General features: G+C 40.4%; 1 protein-coding gene across 1 annotated transcript in view; it reads right to left on the bottom strand.

The window, feature by feature from the left end:
* Positions 1–7,528: 7,528 nt before the first annotated feature.
* The window catches only part of PTCH1 (patched 1), a 62,159-nt gene continuing 56,036 nt past the window's right edge, over positions 7,529–13,651 (bottom strand). Inside the window, exons 21-24 of the mRNA XM_030467650.1 lie at positions 12,218–12,317; positions 10,619–10,873; positions 9,156–9,675; positions 7,529–7,655 (exon numbers count right to left, since the gene is read on the bottom strand). Coding sequence (XP_030323510.1) covers positions 9,157–9,675; positions 10,619–10,873; positions 12,218–12,317 — 874 coding nt within the window. The 3' untranslated portion in view covers positions 7,529–7,655; position 9,156. The remainder of the gene's footprint in view (positions 7,656–9,155; positions 9,676–10,618; positions 10,874–12,217; positions 12,318–13,651) is intronic.

Raw genomic sequence — 13,651 nt, 5'->3', positions numbered from 1 at the left:
GCCCAATATTTTCCTAAGACTTCCTCTTGCTGTTAAATAATTTTAAAAGGCCTGACAAGAGGTTCTGTCAAAATATGGTGAGGAGGAAGAAACCAACTATTTGCTTGTTTTGTTTTGCTTTCAAAACAAGTTTCTGCAGTCAAAAATATGTCACAAAAGCAATGTAAATCGAATTCTGCCATCATTTGATAGTTCACTGGAGTTAATATGATCTTGCCCCCAGCTGAGAAGGGAACAGCAGGACAGGGGTGTGCAGAAACCGAAAAATAAAATGGAGGAATAAAAATAGAGAAAACTTGAGAAGGCAGCACTGACTGACGTAGGACTGCTGAAGCAGATTGCATGAGACCAGACATGAACTCCTGAGCCTGAGGAGTGCAGGGAGACCCCATTAGATGCCCCTGAAGACAGCTGCTCTCATGGATTGTGTGGTCTCCAGAGACAGCCTGGTCTTGCAGCTGAGTTCTCCTCCCAGGGCAGACCTCTGGCTCCCTGTGCAGTCCCAGTGTGGTGGGGCCTGCCCTGCTCTCCTGCTCTCCCTGTGTTCTCCCTGCCTGCCTGCAGAGCCTCTCCCTGCTCCCCAGGTTCCTGCTGCATGCTCCTTTGGAGGCATTCAGATACCTTCACATCCATCTTAAACTGAAGTGTTCCTCAGAATCCATAACCAACTAATGTGTAAATCCTCTTTAGCTCCTGGGCTAGTGATTCAATGGACTGTAACAGTTACTTTGGAGCATTACAGTCTATTGCATCAGAGAATATCCATCAAAATTGGTTTAAATCCATGTACTATCTAATTAACTGGGAAAACTATTTATGAATGAGATTAAAGCTTTCACAGACAAAGTGCTTAAAAGCACTTCTTGACCACACACATTCTTCCTTGGTATTATAATCATTTAAAGCTGAACCTGTTAGTTTTCTGTAACACTGCAATATGGTACAGAAGTACATTCTATTAGCTATCAAAGTAAGTTCTCTTAAAATAAATAGGCTGTTAAGATTATTGCATAATAGTCAGGCAATAAAATGAAAGAGGTTTGAATTCTCCTATAGCAAATGCCAGTTATTTGGGGTGACAGTTGTGAGCTTCCTATTTATCCCAGCTCTTCTACCAAAGCTGATACTCAAATGTTTTACCTTAATAGTATTAGCAACTAATAAAATATCCAGTCCCTTGCTTAATAAGAAGAAATAATTTGGCTCAGACAGGTAAACTGTAATTTGAGATGGGTAATACATTTGGTAGATAGGAAAGGGCAAATTGGCATTTTAACCTCAAGATTATTAGTTTAAATCCAGCCATCTCAAAGGTCATTTATCACCCACGCTTGCTGACTTAGAGAGTCACATATACTCCCAATTAAGCCCCCTTAACTGCCACTGCCAGTGCAGTGCCCTGTGGTGACAGGCTCTCCACCTAAAAACAGCACCTGGAACTGGCAGACCAGAGAGATACAACTGCTTGTCTTATGGGCAGGAGTCCCAAAGGAGACAAAGGTGAAAGTTTTCCCTTCATCAGAGTAACAAAAGCTGGGGGAGCTAAAAAGCATACTACTTTTCCTTTCAGTCCTTTCTAGTTACCAAATAATTCTTATGTAACTCCTTTCCCTTCTCCTGCCTTTCAAACAGCTGGCCAGACATTCCTCCAGGCAAGTAAATCTCAGAAAAAAAATTCCATGGCTACTAAAGCAGACACAACCAGACAGAAAAATCAGTTCTACCTAGACTTAGAAATGCATTTGCAATACCATTTTGGGTCTCCTACATCAGATGGTGGAGCTATCCCCCTTCCAGAGAACCCAGGGTCTGTCCCTTCAGCCATATATCACATTCCGAACACATCAATGGTTTTTCCAGCTCAACAGATGGGGAAAACCACCTAATTCATTCACCTGTGAATGAAGCCTCACCCCTGCTTCCCAGTCCTTGTTATTCAACCCAGGCAGAGACCTCCTTTTGCCTGAGAAGCAGTTTCCAACCTACAGCTACTTCTAACCCCCTGCCTTCCTGGCTGCTGTGGCTTACAGCCTGGTGGCCCTGCAGTGGCTGTGGGGTCCGCAGGCAGATGGGAACTTGCACAGGCAGCCCCACTCCAAATGTCTGAGTTCAAGGGATGCGAAGACCAGATAGAAAAGCCATCCGCTTTTGTGCTCCATTGTGCAAAAGCGCATCTCCATCATGTGAACAGGAGGCCCTAATTCAAATTAGCTGGCTCAAAAGTCCAGAAACTCATAACTGGTAGCTTGAAAGAAGGCTGGAAAAGAGCCTCAGTGGATGTTCTGATCAGCAAAACAAATTAAAATGCATGCTGCCTTCCACCCAGTGCTTAGGGCAAAAGAAGTCATACTAGGTTCACTAACCCAAGGAAAATACAATTTTCTCCACTGTAGCCTTACCCTGCATCAGTGGCAAGTTAAGTATAGCTGCCACAGCAACAAAAACACTATGGATATGTGCAGTTAAAGCTGTCAAAATGAGGATGAAAATGTTCCAAAGAAGAGCCACTGTAGGGTGCTAAGTGGCCTGGATTCTACTGCAGATAACCAAAAATCTGAGGTAGAGATTCCCTTTTGTTATTGTAGTATCCACACAGAGGCAAAATGGTTTCCGCAGTACTAAATATGCCAGGCTATATATATTAAACTTTTTTTGTCAATGCACCAGTGCCGCTTCATTTTTGTGATTAATTAGCTGCAATTAACCATGTAAAGTTAAACTGGGCACGTATTTTTTTCAGGCACTCTGAATGGGTACTGCAGTCTCCTGGCACTCATCCTCTTTTAGCAGTAAGGTTCAACTTGTCTGCAACAAAAAGGACAAGAATGATTAAGTGGACTAGGGAATAGTAATTGTTCTCATTACTTCAGCAGCCATTAAAAGTAATTACTATTTGGCAACCAGGGTTTTCAGATATAAAGTCGGTGTCTCAGATGCTCTTTGGGAGTGAGTTCACAAAAATGAAACACCTGGTCATACATCAGAGCTGCTGCAGTTTAGCAGCATGCAGCATTCCTGAAGCTGTTAAATCCATGCATTATGCCAACAAAAATTTGGCCAAATGTTTACTTAAGGCCTGAGTAAATATGTCAAATCTTTGAAAAAAATCTGATCAAGGCCTTACCTGGGGCTAGTAGGACTGACAGCAAGAAGAGCTATTTATAAGAAACCTAAACACGATGAGTAATGTAAGGTAAATTGCTATCGTTGGTGCAAAAGGGAACTTCTACAGAAAAATCCTGTGTTCTGACTGGCAGAATGTATTGATTTATTCATCTGGCTTCCAGTCCTGTGAATGGAGCCACTCCCATGAAAGACTGGATCTGTGAGGCAGTCAGTGAGCTGTGCTAATGCAAGACTTGAGTGGCCACTGCTCTCACAGGCTGTAGCCCAGCGAGGGCAAATCTGCAACCTGACCCAGTCTGGCTAGTCCTGAGGATCTGAAGGAGAGCAGCAAAAAACCCCCATGGGTAGCAGTTTTGCAGTTCAAGTCCTTTAACTGTATCTTTCTCTCTCTTTCCAGAAAATACAAGATAAAACGCTGTATTTCCTCTGACCATGAAAAACTGAGGCTCAATTATAAATTATCCTAAGACACGTTTGAGCTTTTTATGAGAAATTTAGAAGGCTCATGAAAAAAATCATGAAAGAGTATAGGACAAAGTAAAAGACTGATGTCTCTGTAGCACTTTGGCAAATGCTCAGCAGAAAATGCTTGCACAGCATAAACCACACCAAGGTTTAAGATGCAACTGACTTCGGGCAAATATTGCTCCTTACAACATCACTCTGCTGCCTCCAGTAGCCTCTCCTCCTCCTCCTTTCCTCAGCAGTGTCCTGGCTTGAAGTTGCCAGCACAGCTTCCTGAATGAGTTTTGTTCAGAGTCTCCCTTCTTCAAGTGAAGAGCTGAGGTTTTCAGAATTCATATTTATTTACTTTTTTGCTCCACAAAATGAGAAAATCAGACTATTTATGTAATCCAATTTAGGGAGCAACCACAGAGACAGAAGAAGACAAAGAGTTACCTCTCGTTTCTAAGCAGAAATAACCTGTACGTAAACTGGTTTATCCAGGAGTTCAGAGTCTACATAAAATACTTTGTTCAAAGTGAGAATGAAAGTTGTGACCTGGTCCTAAACCTATCATCTGAGACATAACAAGGGCAAGAGAATCAACAGACAAGCACCAGCATATTACAATTTTGACAGGATTTTAGAACTGGCCCCTGCTCCAACATGGGCAAATCTAAATCTCCCAAATATCTTGATCACTGAAACATCCCAAGTTCGTGCTCCAAATCAGGACAGCATGGCTGTACTTGCACCGCTGACCAGTAATACATAAAGAAGCATTCTAGGAACAACCAAATCTGTAACCAATAAGTTATAATATTTTTTATTCATGTTAGAGTTTCTATCAGTGTTTGAACATTAATATTTAAGAGAGTTTGTACAATTTCCATCGAAAGTTTAAATTGAAAACCACACTAGATCACAAACGGTAACTAAAACACAGCTCAGAATTGTATGAATATTCACACTCGCTTTCTGTTAACACTGTTAAACACTTTCTTTTCTGACAGGGGTTTTACAAGGAGAAGTGTGCACCGTAATCATATCTCAGCAGTGTTCCAAAACATAATGGTATTATCATTACATATAAACTCTTTAAAAATAGACTTCTGTCAAAAGACTTGATGGCTACTATGTACACTACAAAAATAAATTTTCATATAAATAAATTATATGGCATAATTTTATCTTTGTAATTGAAATGACACAAACCCACTCCTACCAAAACAAGTAGGCAATGAGACCCAGTTCAAATATTTTTTCCTTTTAACTCCTTATGCTAAAAGCTATGGTGAGTCCTTAATGTAAATGTTATATACTCTTTCCTATTTAACATTAGTAAGCCCTCTATACAAATAAAAATCCATTAAACAGTAAAAACATAGCTGTAATAGTGTTTCCAGTAGACATAAAATCCCTGCATCTTGTTTGTTATAAACTGGCATGACAAATACTGTAAGAAAACATTCTTATTATACAAAAATATAAATATCACCTATGATTAAAAAAGTTAAAAAACAAAACCAAAAGAAAATAAACGTTGCCAGCTACCAAGTTCTCCCCTCACCAATGTGACTATCAGAGGAGGGTCTACATCGTGCAGGAAGCAGCAGAAAGCTCAGCCACACACCAGCACACAGGAGAGGACCCGGAGAGGGGCAGGTGGGAGGCAGAGTGTCTGTCCCAGGCTGTCCCCCTCCATCCCCAGGCAGTGCAGGGAGCAAGGCAGCCGCCGCAGCGGTGTCAGCAGGAGGGAGCCCTGCCGACCTCTGGCATGGGCACACAGATGCCCGGCAGCTGAAGGGAGCTCCCAATTAGTATCATACAGTTTTGTTGCAGAGCTTGTATGATCCGAGGTCACTGCACTGCTAGTGCTAAAGTGGGGGCCCCTCATCTTTTTTGTCACGAGCAGTTTTCACACCAGACAGTGGACTGGACCAGTAGGCAGTTGCGGCGTTAACCCTCAGTGTGCACTGAAACAGCAGCTTATGCATCATGGGAATGACACCAGGCTCTCGCCACCTGCTCTTGGAGAGTTCACATTGGAGAGCTGTAAACAAGTGCCTCATATCAAAGTGTTTTCAAGTGAGCAAAAAAAGGCATGGAAATCTGTGCATTCTAATTATCCCCATTTGTTATGCTGGCAAGGTCTGTCGGCAAAGATAGATTCCCTGAAGCCACTGGAAAACAACACCCATCAAAGAATCGGCTGCTGCTATTCAGGCATCATGCTCAAAGAAAATCCCCACCAGTGCTGCATTTAGAAACTGAATACTGGTTGTGGTTGTTTGGCTCTTAGTATACGACTGAACATCTACCTGCTCTAAAAAAGAAAGCTAGGAGAAGGGCAAAAAAAAAAAAAAAAAACAAAAGAAACAAAGAGAGAGGAAGAACAGAGATAATGAAAACGCCTGTTTTTTAAAATTAAACTTCTCCATTCTTAAGTGTATCCAACTGGAACACAGATTGTGGTGTTTTTTTCAGACCCTTCACCTGCAGCAATCCCCTTCAGTTTAAAAATAATATACAAAAAGCTAAATTAGTTTCGCAAAGAGATCCCAGTTTAGCTGTTTTAATTAAAAGTGCCAATGCAGGGAAAAAAAAAAACAATAGAGAAAGTAACAACCCAGGCCTTGTGTGTCATTACAGTCCTGGACCTATCAGAAAACCATTTATATTTAAAAAGTGAGAACAGATTTTTTTTATCCTTCCATTTGATTTATATCACTTGCTATTAACTCCCTTTCCTCCCATGAAAATAAGGTGAAAATAAGATACTGCTTTTAATGCTGTGAGGACACAGCTGAGCTGTAGTTCACCATCAAACAGCTCGATTATCCAGAATTACCATTCTAATGCCACTCATAGTTAACAGTATCAAAATAAGGCATATGCTCATTGGAATTCTATAACCACCAGCACCTCTCAATATACAGTACCTTTGGAAGTGAAATATAATGGTTATAGTGTTTACACTTACCTGGCACCTTTTGCAAAATAAAATAAAATAAAATAAAACAAAATAAAATAAAATAAAAAATTTTAAAAATAATAATAATCAAAGCACTACATAATTAAGCCTCACAACATTCCTGGGAGGTAGGTAAGTGTAATTATGCCCATTTTACAGAATGAGAAATGGAGGCATGGGGCAGTTAAGTGACTTGACCAAAGTTACATGAAGCAAGTCATTAAGAGTGTGGGAAACTGAACTGCAATCCCAAACCTCAACTCCCTGCCCTGTCTTCTGTTTTAGTTAGGCCTTTGATGATGGCAGCCTATGCTAAGTGCTGGTGAACACCAACACAGTTTTCACTAGCATGTACTAACAGGGAAACCCAGACTCACATCAGCATCAGTGGGTTTACCCACTAAGTGTAACCATACAGTAAAAGAGAAACTACAGTACACCAGGAACATACAGAAAAAAGCATACACACTTCCAGATGCACACGTGGATACACACAGCAAAACAGAACCTGCACATAGCTAAATCTGTTTAAACCTCCCAGATTAACTTGCTTTTCTTCATTATCTGCTTATTTTAAAAATTATCACGCATAGCGTGTTCGAAAGTTAACAGTAACGTTTCATACTACCACAGGGTTGTGATACGCAAATTTAAAATATTTTAAACAGACATGTACCTTTTTAAAAAAAAGAACCCTATTACATAAGCAATATTTGCATAGAATTATACAAGTAAATTATACAATATTTAAGCAGCAGCAACTTATGCTGAAATTTAAAACTAGATTAAGCTTAGTTGTGGCACAGAAATCAATGTACAGTAAGTACAAAGTGCACACAAACTGTCCCCATTCTATTGCCCATAGGCAAATGACTCCAGATTATACTACTTTACATTGTTCTTTTGTATATTACATATGTGTACATCTTTTAAATACTTCAGAAATATTTAACAAAATAATACAATAGGTTACAGTAACAGTGAACTCTTGTTCTGATGCAGCATGTCCTTTTCTACAACTTCAAGAAGTCCTCCCCTTCAAGCAGTTCTTCCAGCAGTTCTGGAAATACAGTTTTCCATCTTTGGCCTCTTCTTTGCTTCAGTTATTGCCCTTTAAAAATAAAGGTAGAAGCAAAACATTAATTAAAGGTCAAGAATTGATGAACAAATCAAGCTAATCCAAAGATCATTTTATGGTTCTTGTGGCTATAATCACCAATCAGAAAATGTGAGCTCTGCTTTCATTTCAGTCTTTTATTTCCCAGTAAAGAAATACTGATGCCAGTTTAAAAAATGCAGATGCTTTGATTTCTGAATTCTCATTTTTAGATACTTGAGAAAAATTCAGTCAAACACAATGAACACTTCAGGGAGAGATCTGCTACACTGAATACTGCATGCAGTTAAGAATCTCATATTACAACATGCAGTTCTGCTTGAAAAAGCTAAGCCCAAGTATTTCCTTTTTCTAAGGATACTATTACTTGTGACATTTCTAAACTGTGTGGCTGAAGGCATTCATGTCTATTTGCACTTTGGGATGTATAGAGAGACATTTTATAAACCAGAAGGTGATTTGACCATGAGTCATCAAAACTTTTCCATCAAAACTCTTCATGTGTGTGCATGTGTGTGTGTACATGTAAAATAGTTCTACAACAAAAAAAAAGAGTAGCTTGTTCTGGTCAAACTAGTGTCTGACACTGAAGAGCTCTGCAAAGCAAAGAGAGAAAAAAGGGATCCACAGCTAAGTACCTTTTTAAAAACTTCCTCTTTCACCCAAAAGAGAACTCAATTGGTTTCTCCCCTTCAAAGTATTACCTATAAAATTAATGGAAAATTAAGTCTCACAAGTTTTTGAGCATTTTGCTGTTTTACAGGAACACATTAAATGTCCTGCTAGGTCAGGTCTACCTTATGCAAGTCTGCAATAGCAAGTCTGTAGCTGTGCCTGGCTAGGGAGAGACTGGCCCACAGACTCCTGGAGCATGTGAGTTCTCTGGGTTAGTCTTTGAATGCTGCCAAAGCACAGGGGACATTCAGTAATGCAACAGGCATGGTGGCTTCTAACTTCCCATTAAGCCCATCTTCCAGAGGGATTCAGTCCACACTGTGGACTTCAAATTCCATGAAACAATTTTATTCAAGACAGAACAGCTCTTAAGGTACCTGTTCATTTACTCTCCTAGACAAGGTCATTCTGCATGATGTTACAGAATGTGCCTGAGACACGGATCAGAAGATAGGAGAAGATAGGACCTGTCAACAGTAAATGCAGTAAATGCACAGCTTTGGAAATGTTACACAACACCTCTGCTTAATTCTCCTCATCTGGTAAGCTAGGGCTCCATGTTGTACCAACTCACAATGCAAGGCCCTCAGAAATATTTCATGTCTGAATTCACTGCAACTTTTCTGTTTGGGAAAGTACTATGTTATCCAACCTGATTTCTATCGCCATATTTGTGATCAGCAGATTTAAGATGATACCAGACCAGATGATAAGTAAACCTCACTAAAGGAAAGGTACCAAAGATTTCTTCTTTCCCTGCTTTAAATCACACCACGGCTTGGTGGAGGCAGAGCTTGCATCCACAGGGGACAGACCTACCTTACTGCGAGCTGTTGCTGGGTATCCTTTCCTCACATTCAACATCTTGCAGTTCTATAACTTCTGTTTTAGAATTTCTTCTTTCACACGGCACATTAAAAGGCACATGGGGATCCTCAAACGGCCCGTGGTCAGCTTCATGGTATCCCTCACAGGTAGGAAAGCTCCCACCCCGGGAGCTGTGGCTGTGCACCACGGGGTGGACAGCAACAGTCACTGAAGCTGAGGCGGTGACAGTGGTGATGGGCTGGCAGTATGCTGGTCCTGCCCCACTGAACGCCGGGCTCCTCATGCTATGAGAATGGGCCCTGTGGCCCGAGCGATCCCTACTGCTAGGTTTCTGCTGCCCTTCAGCAGAAATTTCAAAAGCATCCCTGCGAGGGCGGTAAGGAGGTGGCCGCAGCTTTTCCTTGGCTTCCTGCTTGGCCTGTCTGCCCTGACGCCAGGCCTGCTGTGTGCCGGGCTCCAGGTTCAGCTGTAACCTGGGACTCGGCTGATGCCCTGTCTCTGGCTGAACCACCTGAAAGAGAGACACAAGGTTATGCATCTGACAAAGTAAACCAAACAAATGCTACGGTTATTTATATTTTATGCAGAGAACACTTCAGAGAACGCTGTCTTGGATCTAACTTGGATCTAATAGTTTTTGTCTGAAGTTACTAAAACCTTGAAAGCATACCTTCAGAAAAACACAGGATGATAGTTGAAAGCATTATTGTAAGCTTCCTACATAACAGTCCATCTTTTCAACGGGAGGGGTGACAAGCACTTGATCTTAACGCGTTCAACAAGCAGAATTGCAGGCATTTGGGAAAGGTTCTGTTCCATGCAGGGTACATAGTCAGGATGTTAGCAGGCTAGTTTGTATAGAGAGTAGGAATCTGTTTTCTGATTTCCGTGAAAAGCATGAAGCACAGTGGCCACATCAGTCAATAAACCGTGACCGACTTCAAATGTGGCTGTGCTTGTACCTATTTCTAGGCCTCTGCTGAACAAAACCAGATCTGCACTGCAGCTCAGCATGCAGCATCAGCAGGGGTAAGAGACAGAGCTTTTTCACTTTCCTTTGAAAATGCAGTTATGCCAAGCAAGTAGCAAGATGCAACCAGCCCAAGATTTGGTACAACCCTGACACTATTTTCTTGTAGCTCTATTGATATTTCTCCCCAAAATGTGCTGTCAGTGAGGGATAAAATGGTGATACACAAGGAAGAGGTTTGGATCTTTAATCTCTCCCTGTTCTCTCTCTGCAAAGAGTATCAAACGGACTGAGAACTCTCTCTTGTGGCTGGTGCTAATATGATGTAACAGCAGTTACGCATGCCGAAGACCTCTACTTTCATACTGTTATTTTACTCCCAAGTTTATTCTAAAGGAGCCGGTGAGGAAAGGCTGTACTCCCTGCTTACAAATTCTGACACTAAAAAACCCAAACACCACCTGTCAGTACATGAACTACTCACAGTGGATCTTGCAAAGACAGGGTTCTCAGTGGCTTCCACAATTACTTGATGGACTGGTGCCCCGGGACCTTGGGTGGCCTCATACTGACGAACTTCTTCACTGATGCCAGACACTGTAGTTTGAGAGCTGTACTCTGAATCAGAGGAATCTGATGCATTACTTGCGTGTCCAGGTGGCAGTGCAAACCTCACTACGCTGGGAGGTGGCTCAGGAGATGGTGTGGGCAATCTATTTCGTCCATTGGCTGGAGAAACCTGATAATACATTCAGTAGCAACCAGTTAGCATTACCCTTTCCATCATAGTGCTTGACATTAACGTTCTTCTGCCAAATACACCCTCCCATGACACAAGAACTTTAGTGATTGTTTTCTGATTAATATTTATTCTGAAATAAAAAAAATAATGAAAGAAAGAGACATGATCTCTATCTGTGGATATGTATTTAAACAGGGTAAAACAGATTCTTCTTGGTGTCATTGTCTTAGGAAGTGCATGTATGTGTCTGCATTCAGGAACTTGAACTTATAAAAATAATATGTGGACTTCACTTTTCCTTCAGCATACATTTATCAGTGATTTAATAAAGTCACCTCAACTGTGTACGTATACTACAGTTCAATGTCTTTTTGCAAAGAGAGGTGGACACATACATAACAGCAACATAGGTCCTACCAACATAAGCCCATGTATATTGGTTGAGTAAGGGACATGTAATATTCACTGTTAGGAATGTAAGAGATTACATACTGTTATCAAAACTGTTTTACTACTAATAAAAAAATATATACTTTTGAAATATTACTAGTGCTGGTTACACATCTTGTTTTGTATTCTTTTACCCACACATACATATATATAGACATGTAAGCATATCACACTGATTCTGCTGATATGTGTAAAGATAGCCCTATGTAATGCAGTAATTGTGTTAATTGTCATAATGAATAATCAACACCCAACTACAAATTCAGTATCTGTTACTCCTTTTTGGCTGTAAAGTTATTAACATCTAAGTGAAGCCTTCCACCACCAAAAGTGTTGTTGGGGCCAAGAGCATACCACAGGGAGTAACAATTGGACAGGGGAGACCTTCTGGCAGGCTGATCATCATTATCAAGGTGTGGTCTGTGGACCACCACCGGTGTATGTTGGCCCACACAGGCCTTCCTGGTGGTCTGCTCAGTTAAATATTTTGAGGAAAACAACAGGCAGTGAGGACTCTATGTGCACGAAACAAACCATCTATTGAAAAATATTGGGGAAATTCCTTAATTTACAAACTAGTTTGCATAGCTCATTATGCTTTTTTAAGCACAGCTAATAATATGTTTTTATCATTTGCTGATTGCAGCCTCTAAAACAATACTTATAAAAAATACTTATGAAAATATAAGTAGAAGATCAACTAAATAATAAACAGCATCTCTAGTAAGGATTAAAGAAAAAAAACAAACCACCAACCTAGAGCAAGAAACTTATTAACTAAAAAAGTCCAAGGTATTTTAAAAACAATGAATTTTTAAATAAGGGGGGTGATCTGGGGGCAGGGGCTCAGTTGTAGTAATATTTCTTTCATTCAGCATTCATTTTACTGACCTCAGGGTATGGTCCAAAGAATGAAAGAAGAACAGGAAGCAGCACCAATCCATTGAGAACTCCCAGAATGGTTAAGATTGCCAAAACAGCAAAGAAATACCTGAAGGAGGGTTTTAAGGTGGTTGGGGTAAAAAATAGGCAAAAATATTGTTAGAAATAAAGGATTACAAGATACAAATACAGACGTTATAATGATATATATACTAATTTGAATCTAAAGTATTACTATTCTTGTACTAAGTAATTGTATCACTTTCCATATACAGATATAGGGGTTTTTACCTTTTGAGTTAGAGAAGCTACATTCCACAACCCAAAGTGTTAGTTGATAAAGGAAAGAAAAAAAAATTACATTTGTTAATTTCCCGGAATCTGGAAGCACATAATGTTATTTATGAATGTGTTTCACAAACACAAAAATATGGAATGTGCTGTGAATAGCTGAATGGATTGAAAGCACAAATACAATGAAAAGGGGCCCCCATTAGTGAAAACCAAGCAGAAGCAAACAAATGAAGTGAAGGGTGTAGAATTTAAACAATTTAGCCTAGAAGGAAAAGAAGCCCTCTTCTCCCAGCAGCTAATCCACTGTGAAATGCTTCTGCATCTTACAGCAGAATCTCTAATTAAATCTCCAGTGTATCAGGTAAGGGTTTTCCTTGCTGTTCATTAATCACAACTTTCCACCTAGAATTCTGTGAGTTCCAGTTTTACCAAACAGCTCCAACTGCAACCCTTTTACAACACAAGAACCTGCTTTCTGCAAAGAAAGTGCTGCCCATTCTATAGCAAGCTTCAGCATTGTACTGAGTAAGAGCACTCCACAATGGCAGAGCTGCATTGCAGGCTAATCTTTTGTTGAACAATTTAGCATCTCTGAATACTCTTGTTTTGCGTCAGCCAATTCAAACATAAAGGCTGAAGTACTATGGAAGAGAAGGAAAGTGCACAAGTGGTTGTCCTTTCCCACCACCGAGGGCTAAGGTCTGCGATCCTTCATGAATACCAAGGTAAACCTGTCAGCATAAGGAAAGCCCTGCTAGTTGGTATTCGGCACAGCTGGGGCTCAGATTAAACTTAAGGCTGCCTTATAATTAATGATTTCAAGGACTCAGTCTTGGTCGATTCCTGGAGGAGAAGGCAAAGGAGGAGAACAGAGGGCAAGTTTGCTACTAATGGGTCTGCTGATTGTATTGTCTAGCTGGCAACAAACTTTAATGCCTCCCCGTTTCCACATCTGATCAAATATATCAGACTTCTGTAAAACTACAAGTATCCTGCTATTGTAAACATTTGGGCATTTCTGATCTGCATCAGCAAAAATCAGCAAGCCAATCGACTCTACTAACATAAACCACCAGAGCTTTAGACTGGGACAGAGATCAACAACAGGCATTAAAAACATTTGCATCTCATCAATCTAACCCTAGGATA

Source organism: Calypte anna, chromosome Z (assembly GCF_003957555.1).
Source record: "Calypte anna isolate BGI_N300 chromosome Z, bCalAnn1_v1.p, whole genome shotgun sequence".
Classification (NCBI taxonomy): domain Eukaryota; kingdom Metazoa; phylum Chordata; class Aves; order Apodiformes; family Trochilidae; genus Calypte; species Calypte anna.
This window is presented reverse-complemented; position numbering and strand designations above follow the sequence as displayed.